Here is an 18,013-nt window from a genome sequence, read left to right as displayed (position 1 = left end):
TGGCAGGGCCTTTCCAACGCCTTGGGCAACACCAAGTCCTCTCCAGCCCTGCTGTGTGGGCTCTTCTAACTGGAGCCACAAGAAGCCTGGGTTCTGCAACTCTCTCTCTCTCTCTCTCTCTCTCTCTCTCTCTTTTTCTCTCACACCAGCCACCTCCTTTGCTCTCACCACGTTGTTGAGTGCCTCCATGTCGCAGAAGTGCTCTGCCAGGAGGCGACAGGCCTCTTCCACTCCCCAGTGGGCTGCCGCATGCAAGGGAGCCCAGCCGTCTTTGTCCTGCACATTGGGGTCATATCCAGCCTGCAAGAGCAGCCTGCAACAGGGCAAGAGAAAGCAGCCGTCAGGGGTTTCCTGGACTGAGGCATGGTGCCTTATGGGAAAACTAGATATTAATAGACAAAAGAGGGGAAAGGCAGACTCTAGATGGGACAGAGCAAAGACGGTGCTGGATACAAGAGCTACAGGGTCTTCTGTGAGGGCTGGGTGGGTGGGTGGGACAGTGGTCCAAGGGAGATACAGAACTCAAGAGTCCCAAATTATCCAGGGACAAGAATTCTCCTGAATTCTTCTGTGAGGTACATATCTAAGGGCCAGGAATTTGAGGTTCTCGTGGCAGGGAGAACAGGGGGGACAGGAGACTGGGGCTTTTGGAAGAGCGAGTGAGTTAGAGAAGCAGCGTGGATGGAACTTGCTGGAAACCTGCTGGGGTCATCTCTCTTTTTCTTTTCTTCTTTTTTGAGGGGAGGGGTCCAAATGCTCAAAGCAAGATGGCTGGGAGCAGGATGCCAATATCCTGGATTCTTATCAGCTCCGAGTCACCATCAGGAGGCTGGGGTGGGGACTGGCACTGACTTGGCCTACGCTTTTCCCTAGGCCCCGCCTTTGCTCAGGGGATGTTTGGCAAGGCACGGAGGAGAGGGGGGGGAATCAGAAGAAGTGGCGCAACTAACCACCTGGGCTGGGAGAGTGGGTATGGCAAGTGCCCAAACCTGTTGAGGCAAATAGGAACCTGAGGTGTGACGTTGGCAGCCATTTTGTAAACCTACGTGCTTCTATGACGTTCAACATCTAGCTTAAAACTGTGAGAGGGAGACACGGGATCCCATTTCCTGCTCCAAAAGGGGATTTATCAAAGGGTTTCATGTGCTCAGAATGCATGTCCCTCGGGGCTGGGGGAATCGAGGACTAGGCTCTCACCTCATGACCTCAATGTAGCCTTTGGCAGCTGCCACGTGGAGGGCCGTGGCCCCTGTTTTGGGGTGCGGCTCGTCAGAGATTTTCCCACCATTCATCCACTGGCGTGCGTCACGAAGCATCACCTCCTCCTCCTCTCGCTTGGCTACTTCTACATCTATCCCTGAAAAGGAGAAGGAGGTGTCACGGGAGAGCCAAGAAGGCGACGACTACGAATCTGAACAGCTGCGGCCGCACCAGAGAGCTGCGAAGAAATATGTCTTCTCCTAACGATGCCGAGGAATCCTAGCAACTGGATACTTTTAAAGTCCTTCCTCTTCTAAAAAAACACGTAGTCATCATTGTTTTAAGGAATTTGTGTATGATGTAATTATGGGTGGAGGGCACAATTACATCATACACATATGGCTCAGGGATGGGGAACCTGTGGCCCTCCAGATGAGGCTGGACTGCAACTCCCATCAACCCCAGGCAGTATGGGTCAATGGCAAGGTGTGATGGGAGTTGTAGTCTGGCAACATCTGGGGAGTCCCAGATTCCCCATTCTTAATCTTCACTGGGTTTGGATGCAGAATAAATTATGTACAGTAAGCAAATATGTGCAAATATAATCTTGGTAGACACTGTATTTTTAAACTGTTCCAGAGCCAGAGAACTTACCAGGTTTTGGAAGTCGTCGTTTCGCTCTGTCTGCAGTAAATAATCCAAGTTGAAAATATTTTGATGGGCCATATATTACAACCCTGTGGTGTAAACCAGGAACCATTTAATTAATCCATTTGGGTGTGTGGGGGTGTGTGTGTGAAAACCTGCAAAGCTGATTCTATAATCTTTCTGCAGCACCAACCCCTAAGGAAGGGGGAAAATCCAGGACCTGGAGGGCTGGTTGGAGAAGCCTGGTGAAGCCCCGAAAGGGTCTACAGAGGGACAGAGCATTAGAGGAAGCAGAGCTACACCATGCATGGCAGCCTGCTCTCTCCTTACCTCTCTTCCCAATCTCCGAACGCAGTAAGGCCTCCATGTTGTCAGCCTCCGCAATGTCCAATGGCACGTCCCCGTCGCTGTTCACTGCAGCGATGTTGGCACCGTGGTCCAAGAGGTATCTGGGCCAGACAGTGATGCCCAGGGTCAGATCCACAGGCCCATTTAGCCCCCCACCCCTGCAATCCCGGATTAGGCCACACAAAAAAAGCCCGTCTCGTGGGGCGACAGTTGCCAAGCGCCAGAATCCTTTGCGCCCTTGCCTCGTGATTGCAGACAATAAGCCTCCCTCCCTTTCAAATGCAGATGGGGTGAAAGGACCACCAACTCAGAAATGAAGCCTAATGCAGGTTGCCCTTGGCTTCCGCAACCTCCCCCTGCGCCTTAGATAGCTGTGTGCATGATGACTGGCACCTGCTAATCTGGACAGGAGCCCCGTCCCCTTCTGCATCCGGCTACCCTGTGTTGGGAAGGGCGTAGGTTTTGTGACCGCCGTTCAGCCCCAGGTGAAAAGCACTGAAAGACCGGCCTGCGGATTTATTACTGTAATAGCTTCAGGCAAAAGGCGTTTTATCTACCGCAAGGCCAATGAAGTTATCTGTGAGCTGGCATGGTTTTGGAAGGCCGTCACCCCTGCAGCCCCAAACTCACTGTGCAATCTCAATGTAGCCGCAGGAAGCAGCAACGTGCAGCGGAGTCCAGCCCTCATTGTCAGCCTGGTTCACGTCGGCTCCGTTTGCCACCAGAAATTCCACCACCTCCATGTTCTCATCAATGCAGGCCTGGAAAAGACAGAAGACTTGTCGCAAGGAAGCTCCCAGCTCCCCGTTTCTCTCTCCTCTCCTCCATAACAGGGCCAAAGCTCAGTGGCAGAGCGTGTTCTCTGCACACAGAAGGTCCCAGATTCAATACCTGGCATCTCCATGTTGGAAAAGTCTCCTGTCTGTCTGAAACCATAGAGTGTGGACAATGCAGGGCTAGATGGACCAATGGTTTGATGTGGGTGGAACATAGCTTCTCATGTTCCTAAGGAACCTTCGCTCCCCTGAGCAAAAAGAGCACTTCCCTATCCTTCTTCCTTGCCCCACGCAGCACCTTGCCCTCCTTTCCTGGTGCAACAAGGAAATGTCCCATTGCACCACTGTCCCCTAGACATGCAAGGCAGCCCCTGAGCAGAAGGGCAGTGAATGCCACAAACCCCTTCAGAGCTTTTTATTTGCCACATGGTAGGCCAAATAACACCCCAGCCGCCTGGGAATTTTATAGTCAATGGTTTGGGCAGATTTCTTTTTTCGAAATTCCTCCCACTTTACTTTTCTGCCAATAAAAATCCTTCCTTTTCACAGACTCATTAGTAACAGTAAATGGATGACAACTACAAATACGAGGCAAGCTTGTCAGCTTCAAAGCTTCTTTTAATGTTTTCCAGGTGATTATACCTAGTGAGTATGAAAATGAGCATATCCGGCAAAGTTCTTTCAGCTGCCAACATTTATTAGTTTTCAGCACTTTTGTTTTCCTCTTAGATTTAAACAAACAATGTATAGGAAAGCACAACCGATTGCCATTGCATTTTTTTTACAAGTACTGTATTGCAATACAAATTGCTACATGATACCACATTCAAACCACAAGAAGTAAGTGTGGTTTAATTTCTCCTCAGATACTCCAGGTCAAATGTTTGTGGTGTATTAGGACAAAAAAGTGACACGAGGATACTTTTTCTAAAGCTTTGTTTACCAGATAGAAGTAAGATAAGCACGCTAAATCTAATCTCGGCATCAGAAAAAAATCTGATGCAAACCACACACACACACAAATACTATGCAAACCATCCTAATTTGCATAAGAAAATCTTCCCAGTTCATTCCTCCCCCCCCCACCCAGGAAAATCCCCACCTCTATTGGCAGCCTGATTCGCACAACACGCTCCACCAAACCCTGGCTTAGCAACTTTGCACGGGCTCCAGGAGAGGAGCTTGCAGCCGCTTTCCCCCTTCCTGGTCTTTTCAAGAGCTGAGCTAAGCCGAGCCAAGGTTCGTCTTAGCGTGTCGCCTGAGCTGGAATTCGCGGTTAAGCTCTCTCCTCACTAACCGTAAGCTGTAGCCAAGGACAAACCATGAAGAGAGGGCTTAACCGGTAGTCCCAGTTCGGACGGCACGCTAAACTAAGCCTTGGCACTGCAGCGAAAAAGACAAGGCAAGAGCAAAGCAGCTGTGAGCTCCATTCTGGGGGCCTGCACAGTCTCCAAACCAGCTCAGTGCTCCAAAATGTGATGCCAATTGGTGGTGGGGAGAATTCCTGATAGGGAGGCAGGTTTTAGGTAAACATCAAGAAAAGCTTCCTAATGCTAAGAGGATTGCAGCTCAGGAACAAGCTGCTCAGGAAGGCCACACAATGAATTCCTGGCCATGTAGGGTTTCAAGGAGAGGCTGGAAAGACAATGCTGTCATTGGGCAGGAGGCCTGACAGGATGGTCCACAAAGTCACTGGTATTTGCACAAATACAGGTAGCCTCATGTGTTAATAGTTAAGTTGTGTTAGGGGTACAATATGATTTAATTTTATAATGTAGGGCCCAATGCTGACCAGTTAACCCTGTGCATTCTTTTGCAAACATCCCCACCACAAATGGTAGGCAGGAGAATCCAGCTACCGTATTTTTTGCTCTATAAGGCTCACTTTTTCCCTCCTAAAAAGTAAGGGGAAATGTGTGTGCGTCTTATGGAGCGAATGCAGGCTGTGCAGCTATCCCAGAAGCCAGAACAGCAAGAGGGATTGCTGCCTTCGCTGTGCAGCGATTCCTCTTGTTCTGGCTTCTGAGATTCAGAATTTTTTCCCCTTGTTTTCCTTCCCCATAAACTAGGTGCGTCTTATGGTCTGGTGCGTCTTATAGAGCGAAAAATACGGTACTTCTTGAGCAAGGAGGGAGAATCCTGCCTTAATGCTTTTCCTTATCCACAGGTGAATACACCCAAAAAAACTTTCAAGAGAAAAACGGGTGGCCGCAGCTTGTAAGCTGAACATTCGGGGAAGAGAATAGAATATCCTTTGGTGTCCAGGCCCCACTCCCACCCGTTGCCGCGATCCATAAGCGAGTCACATGGCGGCGTTATCACCATCTCTCTAAAAAGGAAGGAAGAGTGCTTCTGTTTGCCCTTTTTCTTTTTTCCCAAGAGGACAGATAGAGGGATGGTGACCAGATGCAAAGGAGGGCAGACCTTCTGTACCAACAACTGCCTTGCAGAAGGGGGAATTTAACAGATGTTGCCTCTTTCATCTCTGCATGACAAGCTGTACACCCTGCTGAAATTACTCTTCGGGGATGATAAGAGCCATAGCTGGGCAACATCTGGAGGGTCCCAGGATCCCCACCCCCTGAATTAAAGAGGCAGGAAGCAGGTCTTTCCAATATTCCAGGAGGATGGTCATACACGGGTAAAATAACCTTTAAAGACTTGGTTGTAAGTTCAACTGGACTTACAACCTGGGTGCAGACATCACTGGGCTTCAACCTGTGGGCCAGGTCTCCTAATGGGATGCAGTCAGATAAGGGGAACTATAGCAGAGCCACCAGGAAGACTTGGTAAGAAATTCTGAAGAGGGTCCCCAAAACGCATATTTGGCTAAATGGCACATCCCAGGTCTGAAAAGGCCAACGCAGCCCATTCCCAAACTTCACTTGGGACAGTACTGACACAGCAAGCACCCCCTTCCCTTTCTCAAATGCACAAAAAGTGTGGCTGCTATTTACTGCTCTCTCTGTGCCTTCTAATCTTAAGGGGTTGGGAGAGAAAGCTGCAGGAGGCACCAAAACTCTGGGATTACATTTCCCTGGCTTGGGAAATGTATCGCAGTGCTAGGGCGGCAGTGGATAAGCAGCAGATGCTGTTTGTCACTTGGTTGCTCATTTGAAGGCAACTTCATCTCAGCCCAGCTGAGATGTGGCTTTTCCCAGCCACGCAATAAAAACAACAGGAAACATGGGCATAGCACTTTCAAGAGTTCAAAGCCATTCGTGTGCATTGCCTATGACAAGGTAAGTTTATTACAATGCCCCATGTTACAGATGGATGAACTGAGGCTGAGAGAGAGAAGGGGGCCACCCAGTAAGTTCACTGCAAGATGCAGGATTCAAACCAGGCAGTTCCTGATTCATAGCTTAAGTCTCTTGGTCTCTATGCAACATAAGCTCCGCTTAGAATGTTTTGATGTATTTTATACAAGTTGTACAAGGGAGTGGTTGGTCGTTTGACTTTCAGTTTAGCACAAGTTAGGAGCTGCCAGTTCTTGAAAAATGTGTCTCTGCTCCACTCATTAGGCGGCACAACTCCCCTGGTGCAGGCAGGGCAAAGTGAAATGAGATATATCACATGAGCAGATGGATAAAACCAAAGAAGGACCATAGCTTCCCCACTCACAGCACAGTCCATAACGGCTGTGTGCTCGATCCAGAAGCCAAACCATGTTTTGCTGTTACACCACAACCAGCAAACTGTGGTTTGTACATGGCCTCTAAATTGCAACTGAAAGCCACAGTTTGCTGGTTTGGATGCAACAGTGAACCACAGTTTGTCTTGGATCAGATACAACATCAACTGGGCTGCACTCTAACCGGGGAACTGGAGTGAAATGCCAACTGTGGCTTGGGCCAAAGATGAAATAATTACATTAGAGATGAAACAATACATCAGGGAGCACACAAACAATGCTTTTTTGTGTAGCGTCAACCATAATTTGGTGGCGTTATGTGCAAAGGAGAGCAGCATTACATCCACCTAAAAATGCAAAGGGGTAACCAGCTTTTCTTTTTTCAACAACAACAAAAAGATTAAATTCAGATTCTCACGGATCTACATTCTATGCCGAACAGCAGATGTGTTGCAGGATTCCACATGCTCAAAAAAAGTGTCACAGAGACCTGCAGCCTCTTTTGAGCAGTAGTTTAAGTATATTTTTTTGGGGGGGAGGGGAGGCATTGTTAAAGGAAGAGAATTTGGACCAAAGAGCCTTTGATGTCTTTTCAAGTGCCAGGAATATGCAGCTGCGCTACTTTTCTGCTTCCAACACAAAAGACGTCAGAACTGAAGGCAGCAGCTTCTGCTAGATTTCATCTGCCTTTAATAACAGGCTTTGGATTTGCAGTCAAGAGACCACGCAGAATAAAACTGGTTCAGGCAACAAGCGACAGTTATGTGGGTGTATCGTATCAAGCAGCCTTGAAGTAAGAATTTGGGTCATCTTGAGTTATTTTCAAAAAAGAGAAACACCAAGTGAATGAAAGCATGGAGAACTAGGAGATTAGACACCAGAGTCCTCTCAGAAAAGTATTAGGGAGAAAAGACTCCTAGGTTCTTTGGAGAGAGTTGATTTAACCATCTTAACCTACAACAACTACCCTGATTAACAGCAGCTCTCTAGGATCCTAGTCAGAGTAAGGCTTCTCCCGCCATCTGATGCCTTAACTGAAGACCGGATATGCAGGTAACACATGTGCTCTACCCAATGAGAAACGGACCCTCCCTGAGGCGGAAGGCACATTGTTCCACATGTGGTGGAACTGTAAAAAGATCAGAGTGTTGGGAAATGATACAGGGTGCCCAAACTTTTTTCAAAGAGGGCCTGATTTGATGAACATGCATGAGGGCCGCCATGCGTGTTGAGCTTTTGGGGGGGGTTACCCCAGAAAATAAGCTTTTGGGGGGGATTTTTACCCCAGAAAATAAACTGCCACAGGGGCCGGATTAAGCCCCCAAAACAGACTTTGGACATGCCTGATCTATGACAAACTTAAGAAAATGTTTAAATGCTCTTTCCCTAAAAAGCACAAAGCCTTCCTGCTAGGGATTATGGGTAACAAAATCTCAAAGAAGTTCAGGAGAGTTTTCATGTACGCCACAGCAGCTGCCGGAATTCTAATCGCAAAAGGCTGGAAGGGAGAAGTTATCCCATCCAAATTAGACTGGCAAAATAAATTGAGGGAGTATGCTGAACTAGCGAGACTATCAGCAAGGCTACAAGACGTTACAGATGAAAAATTTACCAGAGTGGGATATATACAGAGTCTACCTAAAAGAACACTGCCAGAATATCAATCCGTTGGCAAGTCTTGATTGAGTTTCTGCATGTAATAAGGCAACTTTATAAATTTAAAGTAATTAGAATAATGTAGAGAAGATAAAGCTAAGTGTGTAACTAAAGAATGTAATTTGGGAACACAATGGGGAGATCGGAGGGCATGCCGAATCTAATAGCAAATTGATGTACACAACAAGTATCAACTATGGAATGTTTGTTTATTTTTACTTTGTCTTTAACATCTATTGACTATTTGTGTTATACAGTCTTAAAACCAATAAAGCAGTTAAAAAAAAGAAAAGAGAAATGGTCCCTCCCTGACAGTCTGCATTTGCTAGTGTGAGAAAGAAAAGAAACATAAGAGACAAATCACACAATCTAGCTTAAAGTCAGCTAACGTAGTGCTCTCCAGAAGTTGTTGGACTCCAACTCCCATCAGTCCCAGCCAGGATGGTCAATGGTCAGGGATGAAGGCAGCTGTAGTCCAGCAAAATTGGACAGATATCAGGTCGACTACCCTTGATCTGGGAAGCGGGTGGCGCTGTAGTCTAAACCACTGAGCCTCTTGGGCTTGCTGATCAGAAGGTTGGTGATTCAAATCCCCGCAATGGGGTGAGCTCCCGTTGCTCGATCCCATCTCCTGCCAACCTAGCAGTTCGAGTTCGAAAGCACACCAAAAATGTGCAAGTAGATAAATAGGTACCGCTCCGGCGGGAAGTTAAACAGCGTTTCCGTGCGCTGCTCTGGTTTTGCCAGAAGCGGCTTAGTCATGCTGGCCACATGACCTGGAAAAACTGTCTGCGGACAAACACTGGCACCCTCGGCATGTAAAGCGAGATGAGCACCACAACCCCAGAGTCGTCTGCAACTGGACTTAACTGTCAGGGGTCCTTTACCTTTACACCTTACCCTTGATCTAGCCTGTTGCTTTTAAAATTCTCAAACCATTTATCCAGGATAATCACTGTGTTCAAATTGGGCTCCAAGGCTGGGTTTGGGTGAACCCTGGTTCAAACTGTACCGACTCTGGACTTATGACTGGATCCCCCTGAAGAGAAAGGGACGCACTGGAATTTCTCCCTGCTCTCACCCTCCATTGCATGGGCTTTGGGACAAAGGAGACCCCATGCCGTCATCCTTGCCCACAGCCTGGGTGCAACTAGGCAAGGAGTTACTAGGCATGGAGAAAGATGTCGGCTGTTTCACCCAACCAGCCGAGCACTGATATTAATAGCCACTGCCTGGAATGCAAAGATTTCATTTTCCACAAACAAGAGAGACCGGCTGGTGTTGGCTGAAGCTCTTCGGAAACATTCCCTGACTGGCTGTGCTGCGAAAGAGCTACATTTCTCCTTGTTAGGCCCTGCTTCTTCGCAATGAGTTCAGGAACCCTCCTTCTCAAGCTCTGCACCTCCACTTTAACCCCACTGGAACCATGAGAGGCAACATGGAGGTAAACAGTGGCCAAGTCTCTGCCACACCCCAAGTCTCTCCTCTCGGCAGCAGCCCCCACCTGAGAAAAGTCAAGGGAACCGTGTATATTTAGAAGGTACATTCTTTGGAATTCAGAGAGGAGCTGACTTTTATTTAAACTTGTTTGTTCCAAAAACTGTACCTTCCAAAAGCCCTTTGTCAGGGAAATATTCATATTTAGAATCTAAATATACGAATAGTCCCCTGATGAAAAGCCCTCTATGGCATAAGATGTGTAGGGTCTTCTGAATTTTGATGGTAGTGTTGGTATATCTGAATGCATTAGCCTCTTTGCCTTTGCACTGAGGATTCTTCTAACACATTAGGAAAACCTAATCTGATACTCTCTCATTTCTAAGTACTTAGAAGACAATTAAGCACTTGTGGCAGAGCTATACCAAATGAGCAAGATTTACATACTTCTGAAAAAATCAAACAAGAGGCCATAAGGGGTTCTACAACGGCCATCTGTGAAAAATTCTCCATTTTTGTTCTGGCGAAGTATGAAACAGGATGCAACCCAGGAGATATTGTCTAACCACATGAGGTGTTTGGAGAAATTGTTGTCATTGTTATGCGACAGTGGCCATCATTCATGCGTGCACATTTATCTATATCCATTTTGCATGTAGATTTGTTGTGTTTAGTCATGAACCACGTTTTATATTAAAATTTTTGGAGTTCCTGCGACCCATTTTGAGATTTATTCCTTGACATCTACTAGCCTGAGCGAAAGCCAGTTATCTAACCCACGGCAGGTCTGCAACGAAGGAGAGTCTCCTGCCCTGGTTCTCTTCTCCTTTCCCATTCCCTCTTCTGAGCAGAATGTAAGATAAATAAACAAAACAAAAACTTAAGAATCCCATGCCTGCCCGTCGTGCTGCCTATTTATGGCTACACCTTGGAAACTGGTCCTGCATCCAACTCCCAGGCTTATTTTTTCCTTTCCAAAATCCAGGGAAACACGTTGCAGAAACAGGCTTCAAAATCCACCACGCTCCCTGCCGTTCTCAGAACGTGGTAGAGTAAGTTTGGGCCGTTCCAAATTCTGCCCTGGCCAGAAGCCAGAGGAGCATCAGAGGCACATCCCGGCAGTGAGGACAGGCACAAGGATAACTCTGGGAACATAAGGCGAGCGGAGGACTCACGGGTTTGCAAAGAAACAAGAGGACTTGAAGCCAAGTGGGAGGCAGCTAGAAGACAAGACTCTCGGTTCAGCTTAGAAAACGAGAAGACAGCAGCAGTTCAGTGGGGCCATGGGTGCCCCATTCTCCAGCCAGGCATTGTGAAACAAATAGATAAACCCTACCTATGTCTTTTATTTGTTTGTTTGATAGTCGGTTGGTTTTATGCTCCACCTCCGGCTAACAACCTAAACTTGTTCAGTTTATGCACAGCTACATTGGTTCACACACACAGTAAGAATACAATGTTAAAGCCATTAATTAAAAACCAAAGGATCACAGCAACTTTGACTAAGCTTAGCATTGACAATTATCCGTAATGCCATCATATGGAAACCACTGCCACCTTACTAAAATCACTGCCACCTATGACCCCAACGCCTGGACAAATAAAACATGTGTTTCGCTTTCATGCAAATGTTTCCTGTTGTGGGGGCCAACCGGATGTCAACTGACCATAAATACGGATGGCCATATGTAGCTGTTAGAAGGATGGGGAACCTGTGGCCCTCTAGATGTTCTTGGACTCCAGTTCCCATCATGCTCAACCACTGTCCACACTAGCTGAGACTGATGGGAGTTGGAGTCCAATGACACTGGAGGGACTGCACATTCCGCAGCCCTGCACTAAAGATACCTGGGAACTGAATGGTTAATGAAGAGAGCGCCCATAGGTATAAGATGAATGTTGTTCTCCCTGCCCCTTCATCCTTTACCACTGGGAGAGAATGACAGGCCTAAGGTCACCCAGTGAGCTTCATGACGAAGTGGGGATTTGAAATCAGGGCTTCCAGGTCCTAGTTGGACACTCTAACCACTAGACTACAATACACAGGCTCTTTTTTAAATAAGATTCCACACAGTGATTACTCAAGAGTTGGCTTTTAAGAAAAAGTTTCAGTGCAAAGTTAAATCGACTCCTGCTCCCAGGAAAATGTGGACTCCTCAAACTGCATAAATGAAATTGGCGGAAAATAAACAAGTTTGAAGGTAGTACATCACTTATCTTGCTTCAAGCTGGTCACAGGGAGCTATAAAAAAGAATACCGAAGAACTTCTCCAACACCACAGGAAACCCTCCTCAACCTTCCCACTGGTTTCTGAAATTTCACAATGTTAAAGACTAGAAAGTTTCATTTGTGTGTGTGTGTTTTTAAAGGAAGCCAGTTCCAGCCCCCGCAATTCCATAACTGTGGGATGCACAAACTTTCAGTCTTCAAAGTGCTTCAGTACCCTCACATCTCAACTCACTTCTATCACATCTCCATATTTCTATTTTGAAGCAGGATTAAGTGAGGCCAATCTCTGCAAAGCCACCTGCGGAAATCTTAGTATGTTAAGTGCCTCCATCATGCTCTGTGGCTCGGAGATCTGCTCCAAATCAAAACCATTTCTGAAAGGCTTAGCAACCCATTTGCTGTCGGCTTCCCCCATTAGGGACCCGGGTGGCACTGTGGTCTAAACCACTGAGCCTAGGACTTGCCGATCGGAAGGTCGAATCCCCACAACATGGTGAGCTCCCGTTGCTCGGTCCCAGCTCCTGCCAACCTAGCAGTTCGAAAGCACGTCAAAGTGCAAGTACAGTGGTACCTCGGGTTAAGAACTTAATTCATTCTGGAAGTCCGTTCTTAACTTGAGGTACCACTTTAGCTAATGGGGCCTTCTGCTGTCGCCGCCACCCGATTTCTGTTCTCATCCTGAAGCAAAGTTCTTAACCCGAGGTACTATTTCTGGGTTAGTGGAGTCTGTAACCTGAAGAGCTGTAACCCAAGGTACCACTGTAGATAAATAGGTACCGCTCTGGTGCGAAGGTAAACGGTGTTTCTGTGTGCTGCTCTGGTTTCACCAGAAGCGGCTTAGTCATGCTGGCCACATGACCCAGAAAAACTGTCTGCGGACAAACGCCGGCTCCCTCGGCCAGTAAAGCGAGATGAGCGCCGCAACCCCAGAGTCGTTTGCGACTGGACTTAACTGTCAGAGGTCCTTTACCTTTACTTCCCTGCCCCCCGATTATTTCTAAATCCTAAGGTAGAACCCCTCACATGGGCAGAAGCTGCATCTTCTCCCTAGACCAGGACTCATTCCTTTCACCACCACCCACTCTGCCAGAGTTTGACAGACTGGTGTTTGGAGATGGCGGGAGGATGGGGACCAGGGCAAAGAGCCAAGCAGCATCAAGAGAATGAAGTAATGGAAAATTATCCAGGAGTGTGTATGTGGGGCGGGAGAAGAGCATGGAAGGGGACAGCAGTCCCAGAGCCTCCTAATGAGAAACCCAGGAAAGGGAAATGTGTTTCAGGCATAACTGATCTTCCACACATTGCTATACTGTGCACACTTTGTGGATGATCAATCTGGTGGGAACTCCAAAGAAGGGGGGGCATAATGCATCCTCGCAGCCAACAGAATAACATCAAGACTAAGGCTGCAATCTTGAAACACGCTTACTAGGGAGTAAGTCCCAATGAGCACAGTGGGATTTACTTCTAAGCATACGCAAGGCTCAGTTAACACACTGGAACTGTGCCTTGGACTCGCACTGTCTCCCCGCAGTTAAAATTCCCTCCCTCACTTCCTGGTTCAGGCACAGCATGGCTTGCCATTTCATCTGAAAACGGCAAATACATTTCGGCTGGACCAAGTAGCGATGGAGAGAACTACAAAGGGAAGGAGGGAAGGCATGACACCAAAGCAACATCTGGATGGCCACACCATGGTTTGGGTGTGACCAAACCATTCATAAACCACGAAGCGTTCATACAGGATATTCTGCTAACCTCAACCTAGTATGAACCTGGTGAATCAGGCCAATGGTCCTAGTCCAGCAACCTGTTCTCACAGTGGCCAACCATATGCCCCCATGGGAAGCCTGCAAGCTGGACATGAAGCACAACAGCACTCAGTCCAGCTGCAATTCCCAGCAATTGGTATTCAGAGGCATAACCTGGTGCCTTCCAAAAACATATATAGGGCACAACATTTGGCAAGGGCTGATTTACATTGTCAAGCACAGGATACAGGCTTGCATGCAGTCATCCCCCTGGATACCTGTAACTATTTATTCTGCCATTACCAGGTTGGGCACTGCTTTATTTTTGGGTGAAGACAGAAGCAAAGTAGGTGTTGAACAGTTCCATCTTCTCTTTGCCACTCAACAGCAGTTCTCATGCAAAGGACACTTGCTTGTTCTTCCTCTTGTTTTGAACACAGCTGAAGAAACATTTTTATTATTATTTTCAATCTCTCATGAAAGCCGGAGCTCATTCTGAGCTTGGGCCCACCTGACATTCACCCTGCAACTGTTGGCTACATGTGTATACACCTCCATTGTGACTGCTCCTTCCTTCCATTTCTTATACTGTACATGCCCTTCTTAAATCTGAGCTCATCAGTAAACTCCTTATGCAGACACATCCATTTCTTTAGTTACATTTCTTGCTGGAATTGTCTGCACATGTGCCTTCAATATTTCACCCCCATCCACCTTGGACTCACTTTCTTTTGAGAATTTCTGACCATGGTATCTCACCCAGCAGTTCCTTAAACTTTCTGAAATCAGATTATTGAAGTCCCAAATGCATGTCTGACTACACTCAGCTTTCCCTTGCCTCTATATCATGAAACCCAAGAAGCTACAATCTTTTCCTCCCTAGGTTTCCTGTACTTCCACTTCATTGATCAGTTCCCAACTGTTGGTGAGGACAAGGTCCAAAATAGATGACCCCCTTGTTGCTTCTTCTACCTACTGGAAAACGAAATTGTCAATGAGGAAACGGAGGAATTTGTTGGACTTTACATTATTAGCCGTTTGAGTTCCAATAGATACTGTATTGGGGTAGCTGAAGTCTACTATGACTGCTATATCTCCCCTTTTTGAATGTTTGGTAATCTGCTGTAGGAAGGCTTCATCCAAGTCTTCAGTCTGGCTTGGAGGTTTATAGCACACAACTACAGTAAGCTCACTGTTGCTTCCCTCTCCTACAATTTTTACCCATATACTCTCTATCTATTCACACAGGATATACCGTTCTCAAAACAACAGCCTGCAGTTAGGTGGTTCCAAAGTCCTACGAGCAGACTGGTAGCTATTAAAGTGTGGTAGAAAATAGGTTTTTTCCACCCTTTTTATTTATGCTTACAAACATAGCAAGGTTTCTGATCTGTGTTATCATTTATCCAGTAAAAGAATAAGAGATGGTGGCATTTGATCTCTCTATGATGGTGATGGAACTAGCAGCTTAACTTTGTACAGTGGAAGTGACTTACATCACTAGGTGAAAGGTGGAATTATATTAAGAAGGAACATAGGAAGCTTCCTAATATCTATTCAGACAATTGGTCCATCCTGCTCAGTAATGTCTAAACTGGAAGCTGCTCTTCAAGGTTTCAAACAGCAGTCTTTCCCAATTCCACCTGAAATTGCTGAAGTTTGAACCAGGAATGTTTTTCAGGGAAAGCACTACAGCACCTGTATCATCAGCACAATCCTACTGATACATAGAATTTGGCACAGAATTTTTGACATCTGCTGTGAAAATAGAGCTTAATAAACTGGACCAGAGAACCCTGGGAGAATGATGCCAGCCAAGACAGGCACTATCGTGACAGAGTGAATGGTCACTGGTGCAACTTGGCAAAAAAGCAGAATGTATGTGTGTACCATATAATTTATCAATTAATCTAGTGACCGAGAGCAATCTCAGGCCAGAAGTGATTGAGATGTGCTTTACAACCTCCTTGAGGATGTTTCCACAGGCAGTACAATTTCCATTTACTGGGTAGCTGCTACATTAACATTTATCATGCAAAGCGTTCTTTAGTCGTAATCACATGCCAAACTGGGGGATCATCAAACCTTCATTTTAATTTCACAACTGCTAGCCTCATATAATGCAATTTTTGCGCATGGACCTGGAGCAGCATTCATCTTACAGAGAGCTGTTGGGGTTCAAACCTACCCAACCATTAGCCGATAAAAGGGAACAGATCTTTCTAATTTCACATGAGCCTGTGTGTATGCGTAGAGAGAGATAGGGTGGAGCTGGTTGCAGCTGCTTAATGACAGAAAATACATACTCTGCAGATGCTCAGAGGCCATCCCTATACACTTCACAGCCAGGCCTTGGCAACAGTAAAATAAGGGCTGGGGAGCATTTCTTAGATGCCCAGAAGTACTCTCATCATATAACCCTAAGCCAAGCCTTGACATTAGTTATACCAAAGCCGGGGCTGCAGGCAGGGGACTTTCTACACCAGCCTCCCCCAAACTTTGGCCCTACAGTTGTTGGACTCCAGTTCCCATCACCCCTGATCATTAACCATGCCAGCCAGGGCTGATGCTCGCTGCAGTCTAAGACGCCTGACGTGCACCAAGTTGGGGGAAGGCTGCTTCACACGTCTCAACCGGGGGAGGGGGGGAGACGCTCTGCGCACGTTCAGAGGCACCCTTTTCCGCTAAGGGGTTACGTTTCCAGATTTGAAATCCTGTCGCTTATTTCGGCCAGGGGACAGGAGAGGAAAAAGCTTAATGGGAAGGCGGCAAAAGCAGGGAGAGGGAGGCAGGGAGCTGCCATCGGGGCGCCGCGTACCTGGTGGAGGGCGCTGATGCCGTCCGCGTTGGTCCCGTTCACGGCGCCCGGGTCGGCGCTGAGCATCTCCCGCGCCGCTTCCAGCTCGGCCCCGGCGCAGCAGGCCAGGAACTCGGCGGCCGCCTCGAAGCGGACGGCGCGGGGCCGAAGCCCTCTGCCGCCGCCGGACCCGGAGCCCATCCCCGCCGCGGGCACAGCCTCGCTCTCGGCCGCCACCGGCAGCCCCGGAGGAGGCGGGGCCGGGCACAGAGAAGCAGCCGCTGCTGCTGCCGCCGCCGCTGCCTCGGCCTCCGCCCAGGCTCGGAGCTGCTCCCGCCGCCGCGCCCGGGCTCCTTCCCCCTCGGAAAGGGACAGCAGCGGCGCCGCCATTTTCCCCCTCCTGCCGCTGCTGCCGCCGCCAGCCCGGCTGGGCGGCCCTCCCGGCCCAGCTCTAGCTCTGGGCTGAAAAGCAGCAGCAGCGGCGGCGGCGTCGACGCCTCTCGGCTTCCGTATCGGAAGCAAGAGGGGAGGGGGCGGCGGCGGCAGCAGCAGCAGCAGGGCGGAGGATGTGGGAAAGGGAACGGCTGCCGCGCGGCATGACGGGAAGTGCAGTCCTCCAGACGTCGGGGGCTTCCAGACATTCTGCAATTCCCATCAGCCCCACACGGCACGGCCAACGGCACGGAATTGTGGGAGTTGTAGTTTCAACGACTGGGAGGTCATTTCCACACACACTCCAAATTCCTAGGGGAAAATGCGAAAAGCACAACCTAAGAAGTGCGGGTGGGGATGGAAAGCGGGGGCACTTGTTTATGCCGTTAAAACCACGAGGAGAAGAAAGCAGACCCTGGTCCGGATTGCAGGCGGAGAGCAGCAACTATGCGGCGAAAAGCCCTGGCTGCTTTGTCTCGGAGGTTGCAATACAAATCATTAGCCCTACGTTGCCAATTACGGATGTAACAGTGCGCAACTCTCAAACTTTCCATCTCTTTGGGGAAAACGAAACAGATGTGTGTGGCATGGTGGGAGATGAGCCTGAAGTCCCCCCCCCTCAAGTGCTCCTAGGAGATGGAGTTTAAAAGAAGAAGCAGATTGTGTGGGATTACCATGGAAATATAGTAGTAGTAGTAGTAGTAGTAATAATAATAATAATAATAATAATAATAATAATAATAATAATAAACCCTGACTGCAGGTCTTCTATCAAGGGTGTTGCTGGACTACAGCTACTATTACTATTATTGTTTATTTTATTTTACATTCTACCCTTCCTCCCAGGGCAGCATACAAGCAATAAACAAGTAGGCATCTAGAAACATCTAAGAACAATTCCTATACAGATCCAGACTGGGGAAGATCTCTACTCAAAAGGCTTGCTGGAAGAGGAAAGTCTTCAGTAGGCGCTGAAAAGACAGCAGAGACTACACTTGTCCAATGTTTAGCGGGTGGGACCAAAAGTCAGGGAGGATGGGAGCAGCAATCAAATAACATCTGAAGGCTCACAGGTTTCCCATCCTTGTACAGTGGTACCTCGGG

At 47.8% G+C, this 18,013-nt stretch overlaps 1 protein-coding gene across 4 annotated transcripts in view; it reads right to left on the bottom strand.

Annotated features, from left to right (window-relative positions):
* PPP1R12C (protein phosphatase 1 regulatory subunit 12C) overlaps window positions 1-16,999 on the bottom strand; it is a 39,477-nt gene extending 22,478 nt beyond the window's left edge. For 2 of the 4 annotated variants that reach the window (XM_083580161.1, XM_083580160.1), the window contains exons 1-5: window positions 16,499-16,998; window positions 2,827-2,957; window positions 2,179-2,297; window positions 1,198-1,357; window positions 169-313 (exon numbers count right to left, since the gene is read on the bottom strand). In XM_083580161.1, coding sequence (XP_083436287.1) covers window positions 169-313; window positions 1,198-1,357; window positions 2,179-2,297; window positions 2,827-2,957; window positions 16,499-16,867 — 924 coding nt within the window. In that variant the 5' untranslated portion in view covers window positions 16,868-16,998. Of the gene's footprint in view, window positions 1-168; window positions 314-1,197; window positions 1,358-2,178; window positions 2,298-2,826; window positions 2,958-16,498 lie in introns of all 4 variants that reach the window. The other 2 variants (XM_083580159.1, XM_083580162.1) reach the window with 2 other exon arrangements.
* Window positions 17,000-18,013: the final 1,014 nt, after the last annotated feature.

This window comes from Podarcis filfolensis (assembly GCF_964270895.1).
Source record: "Podarcis filfolensis genome assembly, chromosome: 13".
Lineage (NCBI taxonomy): Eukaryota > Metazoa > Chordata > Lepidosauria > Squamata > Lacertidae > Podarcis > Podarcis filfolensis.
Note: the sequence above shows the minus strand (reverse complement) of the source record. Positions and strands in the feature narration are given on the sequence as shown.